This window comes from Mesoplodon mirus, assembly GCF_964341445.2.
Source record: "Mesoplodon mirus genome assembly, chromosome: 15".
Taxonomy (NCBI): Eukaryota; Metazoa; Chordata; class Mammalia; order Artiodactyla; family Ziphiidae; genus Mesoplodon; species Mesoplodon mirus.
In genome coordinates this window covers 35,405,037-35,410,694 of record NC_138991.1, presented here as the reverse complement: position 1 = coordinate 35,410,694, position 5,658 = coordinate 35,405,037, and the positions used below count along the sequence as shown (strand labels likewise).

General features: G+C 60.6%; 1 protein-coding gene across 4 annotated transcripts in view; it reads right to left on the bottom strand.

Moving 5' to 3' along the window:
• Positions 1–1,095: 1,095 nt before the first annotated feature.
• The window catches only part of CUX1 (cut like homeobox 1), a 374,351-nt gene continuing 369,788 nt past the window's right edge, over positions 1,096–5,658 (bottom strand). For all 4 annotated transcript variants that reach the window (XM_082644027.1, XM_082644026.1, XM_082644025.1 and 1 more), the window contains exons 19-23: positions 4,310–4,393; positions 3,669–3,725; positions 3,061–3,141; positions 2,240–2,304; positions 1,096–2,004 (exon numbers count right to left, since the gene is read on the bottom strand). In XM_082644027.1, coding sequence (XP_082500153.1) covers positions 1,935–2,004; positions 2,240–2,304; positions 3,061–3,141; positions 3,669–3,725; positions 4,310–4,393 — 357 coding nt within the window. In that variant the 3' untranslated portion in view covers positions 1,096–1,934. The remainder of the gene's footprint in view (positions 2,005–2,239; positions 2,305–3,060; positions 3,142–3,668; positions 3,726–4,309; positions 4,394–5,658) is intronic.

The following is a 5,658-nucleotide window of genomic DNA, read 5'->3' as shown; positions in this document are numbered from 1 at the left end:
GCCCTGGGCCGGACAAGAGCGCTGATTGCCAGGGAGGAGGAAGTGAGGGGGACTCTGACCTACAAGGAGGAACTGGTGGGAGAAGTGGAAGTGGCTGGGGTGGGGAAAGGCGGGGGGAGTGATTAGCCAAGAGTAGCTCTGTCATGGGGACAGGAGTGAGGGTCAGGGAGGAGAGGTCTATCTGGGGTCCCCGAGGGCAGGAGGCTCTGTGGCCTTAGAGGACGTTCTGATGGGACAGATGATGAGGGACACTGGGGTGGGACCCCAAAGGGGACCCCTGGAGGCATAAACTCTAGAGCATTCAGGGCTAAAACTCAGACAGGGGTAGCATGGGGGACTCTGGCCTGGTGGACTGCAGGGTGGGAGCTGGGTGTGGAGCCAGTCTCATGGGCCACCTGGCCAGTGGGATAACGCCAACCACCACAGACCAAGAGGAAGCCCTCTGTCTGGGTGGGAGGGGACCCACACCAGTGGGGCTGGGCTGGAGGCCAGGTGGCCTAGAACCTGTGACTCAGGGGTGTCCCCATGCAAGCCTGGCACAGGGGGCTTGGTGGGCATGGGCTCTGCAGTGTGTGGCAGGCAGGGCCCAAGGGAAAGGGAGAGTACACAGCTCCAGGGTACACAGAAAGGGAAGCAGGTGTTCCCTAGGAGTTGATGTCACATATCCAACCACAGCCTGACAGGCAGCTCTTAAGAAAGGAATGGATTTCTCTTTTTGATTGGGTTGTCTGCTCAAGAGAACTCAGACAAGGAATTCTCTGGTGGTCCAGTGGTTGCAGCTCCACGCTTCCACTGCAGGGGGCACGGGTTTAATCCCTGGTTGGGGAACTAGGATCCCACATGCCGTGCAGTGTGGTAAAAAAAAAAAAAAAAAAAGAACTCAGACACTGTGAGTTTGGGTTTCCGCAAAGCTCTGGACCCACTCAGGGAATTCTTGGGGGTGAGAAAAGGGGGAGAGGCCTCCTACGTGTGGGGGACCGTGCCCCATGCCAGCAGAGCACCTGTGAGGTCTAGCCATACCTCCTGGGGGTGTCGCTGCGGGAACCCACCCACCAGCCTCCTGTACCCTCAGAGTTACAGAGGGCAGGACACCGGTGTGGCTGCAACAATGTGTTTATTCAAAATGTGCAAAGCTGAACACGCAAGTGCAAATCTAAGTTAGGAAGATCTGCCAGTGGCCCCAGGGTGGCCATGCTAGGATGGCCCACAGCCAGTTCTGCTTGGCCAAGAAGCACTTGGGCCCCTCAGACCAGTCCTTGGGTCTGAAGAGCCTGGGGCGTGGGTGCTCCTCCTTACCTAAAAGCCAGAATATCTTGCTAAAGAAGAAAGCAAAAATCATAGTGGGTCTAAGGGGCTGGGAGGGGGTAAGAGAAACTATCCTGCCCTCTGGGGCTCCCTCTCTTCTTGGGTGGGGTGGGGCTATGATAAAGGCAGGTGGCGGGGCTGGACTCAAAGCCTGCTGGCCTGCAAGGAAGGGCTTCCATGCCTTGGTAGGATGGTGATGGATCCTAGGGGAGCCCAAGGGGATCCTGGGGCCTGGCACAGAGAGGCCCAGGGGATCCCAACTGGATTAACCACAGCCAGAATCAGTGGGAAAGCAGTATCATGGCTGGGAGGTCTCTGCCACCAGGGCTAGTGGTCAGGCTGCGGGTGAGACCCAGGCTGGGTCACCAGCCTGAGATGGGCCTGAAGGTGTCCCTTTGGCTCAATCTGGCTTGGTCTTGGGAGCTTTCTGGATTTAGGGAGCTGGATGTGGCCGAGACCATCTTTTAAGGGAGTCCAAGGAGACCTGGGGACCTCTGGCACTGTTGGCTGGAGGGCAAGGGCAGTCTACGTTGGGGATTCTCCAGGGAAGCCTAAGTCATTAGAAGCAGCTGAACAAGCAGGGGTGGGGAGTGCAGCCATCACTGTCGTGTCGAGGAAGCCCCGGGACATCACTGCCACAGGTCACCGGCTGCCGCTCCGTTGTCATTCTCGTGGAACTTGTGCAGGTGATCGGCGAACCTGTGGGTCACAGAAACCTTTGCTGAGGCCGAGTGTGAAAAAGAGAGAAATGTAGGGGGTGGTGGGGGCCATGGAGATCTCCAAGGGGCGTGCACCTTGTGCTGGCGTGGGGGCTGGGGACAGTGGGCTTGGCAGGGGCCGTGGGGTGGACCAGATGGGGGCAGTGATGGAAGGCTGGGGGAAGTCAGGGAACATAAGAATGCGGTGGTGCTGGGGACCGAGGGTGGGTCCTCACTTCTTGGCACAGAAGGTGGCACAGTCCCGCTCCACGCTCTCGCTCCATGCCAGCTTGTAGAGCACCTGCCCAAGGAGAGACATGGTGAGCTGCCTGGGCTGCTCACGGCCGCTCCTGCAGTCCACCTACGGCCCCTGGGCTTGGCTTCCTGACACGTGAAGTTTCTCGTGGCCCAGGCTCCAGGATGGGTGGGCCTTAGAGATGCTCTCGGGCCCACTGGTTTCACAGGTGGTCAGACAGGCCCGGGGATGCAGCTGCCATCCCTAATGTTGCTGGGTGTACCACTGGCAGGGCCAGGACCTCCTGGGCCCTGGGGTCAGAGTTGAAGCCCAGGCTAGCCATGTAGGGGCCATCTTGACTGCCCTCTCTGGGGGTGGGGATCCCTGAGGCTGGAGCCTTCCATAGGCACTCCCTACGCCCACCTCTCCCCACACGTGGTGGGCACGCAGGCATCACTAGGCCCCTGTATGTGCTGTGTTCACTACCTGGAATGCCCCCTCTGTACCCGAGGAGATTCAGCTCAAGATGTCCCTTCTTTGTGCAGCCCATCTGGCTGTCCCTCAGTAGTCAATTAGACCTGTTTTCCCACCTGTCAGCCTCCCACAGCAGCCCTTCCCTCTACCAAGCCCCTCCGGGACTGGGCCCTGGGTGGAGTCAGCCGGGCTGCTGCGCCAGCCAAAGAGCCTGATGGGTGGGCTTGTGGTCCCCAGGGTGGGATGAGGCCCCTGATGGGGAGAGAAGTAGCCAAGAGCAGACGCTGTGCCTGGGGGTAGATGGGGGGACCGTGGTGAATGCATCCCTGGTCGTGCCTGGACACTCACCAGGAAGACCAAGCAGTGCAGGAATAGTGTGTAGAAGAAGCCGATGGTGCGGGCCATCTTGTTGGAGAGAACCAGCCGCCCCTGGGGAACAAGCGAGGCATGAGTAGGGCTGGGGCAGGCCTCACCCACCCCTGCAGGGCTCACCCATCCCAGGGCACCAAGGGGAGGGAAGGACAGGCAGCTGGCCTTTCACTCCAGTGTTTAGGCTGGGAACTTGGGCCACAGGAATTCTAGGGAATGGCGCCCCCTGCGGCATAGTTCCAGAACCTACCATGAATTATGCTGCTGTCTGGAGTGGGAGGGACCCTGTTTCGGGTCGCATAGGCTCCGGACGTACAGGCTCAGCGGCCATGGCTCACGGGCCCAGCCGCTCTGCGGCATGTGGGATCCTCCTAGACCGGGTCACGAACCCGTGTCCCCTGCATCGGCAGGCGGACTCTCAACCACTGTGCCACCAGGGAAGCCCTCACATAGCTACTCTTGATGGAGCCTGTGAGGGGCAGCGGGATCCCTGGGGCTTTCCAGACTGGGCTGGAGGGCAGGTGACAAGGTGCCCAGAGTCAGAGGCCCAGGCCTGACACGGCGGGGGCACGGGGTGGGGGACTCACCATGCTGAGTGTGGCCTTGTCCCAGGGGCTTAGGCTCAGGTATTTCCGCTGCCGCTCCTGAAGGAGGAGGAGGGATGAGAAGAGGACCCCAAAGGGTCCCCAATGCTCCAGCTCACTGTAGAGAGGGACCCTGCCCTGCTGTCCCTGCAGAGTCCCGGGGGCCTGCCAGGGGCTCCCTGGTGCCCAGCCCCATTCAGGGTGACATCCTAGGCTCCCCCAACCTCTGTGTGAGCAGGGCCAGTGACGGGAGCTGCTACCCCCTCTGCAGTGGCCGATTCTGCCTACAGGAGGAAGGTCTTCAGGGCAGGGGGAGGGGGAGTTACAATCTCCCCGCCCCCCCCACCGTTAAGTCACCTGACACTGGGAGCTCTTTGCTTGTCTGCCTGCCCCCCAGAGTGTGCACCCAGGGCTAACCTGGTCGCTGTCACACACCCTCCCATAGCCCTCAGCATGTGTTCCTGGTGCTCCGGGCCCACCCCGGGTGGACCCCGGGCCTTCAGCGAGCCTGGGGGCTGCCCTGATGGTCTGGTGTGTCAGGGTGCAGTGTGGGGGGCCGCAGGGTGAGACCGGGGCTGGCGGGGTGGGGGGGGTCTGGAGGGAGGCTGAGGCCAGGTGCGCTGGTGGCGGCCGGGTCCACGCACCCGCTTGCTGAAGGAGGAGAAGGGGTCCAGGCGCTCCTCATACTGGGTCGAGTACCGCAGCTCTGTGTCGTCGCTGCCGCCGCCCTGCGAGCAAAGGAGGAGGAGAGACCCCTGTCACAGTCAAGGGACCCAACAGGAAGGCCAGGGCCGAGGAGTGCAGGCCGACAGCATCATAGGGAACCCCAGTTTCCTCCTTAGCACGGTGAAGGAGGGGAGAAGGCCCCGGGTGACAGTGTGACATGGATGGTGCCACGTGTCCAGGGGCACTGCCCAGGGTCAGAGGTCTCCGCCTGGGATCAGAGCCACGGTGCCTCAGGGCAGGTAGGGGAACTAAGGCCCAGAGGGGGGCTGGAATGTATAAGATGGACAGGGCGGGGCGCCGTACAGGGAGGTGGGTTTGGAGGGTCTTCGCTGGGAGTGTGCAGGGTGGCTGTGGAGCCCAGGCCAGCACCTGGGAGACAAGGGACCCCCAGCCCCGCAGCGGGCCACCCACGGTGTAGTTTGCGCGGAGTCTGGGCGCCCTCTGGTGGCCTGAGAACAGCTCCAACCAGTGGTTTGGGGGCCGGTGGCTGAGAGTCTTGTCCCAGGGAGGCCCCCAACCAGCGTGTCACCGCTCCCCATCCTTCTACTGTCCATTCTGCCTCCCCACAGTCTCAGAAGGGTTTTCTTGCACCAGGTGGTCCCCTGTGAGGCCCGGGGGCTGAGAGAAGCCAGGGAGGGCCCTCCCGGCTCAGAACAGGGTGGGTAGCTTTCTGTTGCATTCTCTTGATAGGTTTTTGGAATGTTGGACCAAATTCTGTTTTTTTTTGTTTTTTAATATAAGTTTAAAAGATAAGAATTCCCCTGGCCCAGGGACTTCTCTGGTGGTGCAGCGGTTAAGAATCCGCCTGCCAATGCAGGAGACACGGGTTCGAGCCCTGGTCCGGGCAGATCCCACGTGCCGCAGAGCAACTAAGCCCGTGTGCCACAACTACTGAGCCCGCGCTCTAGATCCCGTGAGCCACAACTACTGAGCCCGCGTGCCACAACTACTGAGCCCTCACTCTAGAGCCCATGAGCCATAACTACTGAAGCCCGCACGCCTAGAGCCCGTGCTCCGCAACAAGAGAAGCCACTGCAATGAGAAGCCCGCGCACTGCAACGAAGAGTAGCCCCCGCTCGCCGCAACTAGAGAAAGCCCGTGCGCAGCAACGAAGACCCAATGCAACCAAAAATAAATAAATAAATTTATATATAAAAAAAAAAAAGAATTCCCCAGGCCTGTCCTGTATGTTCAACATCCCTGGGGTTAAATTCCCACATCCTGGGGTCAACTAGTGGGTCACCCCCATTTCACAGAGGAGTCACCG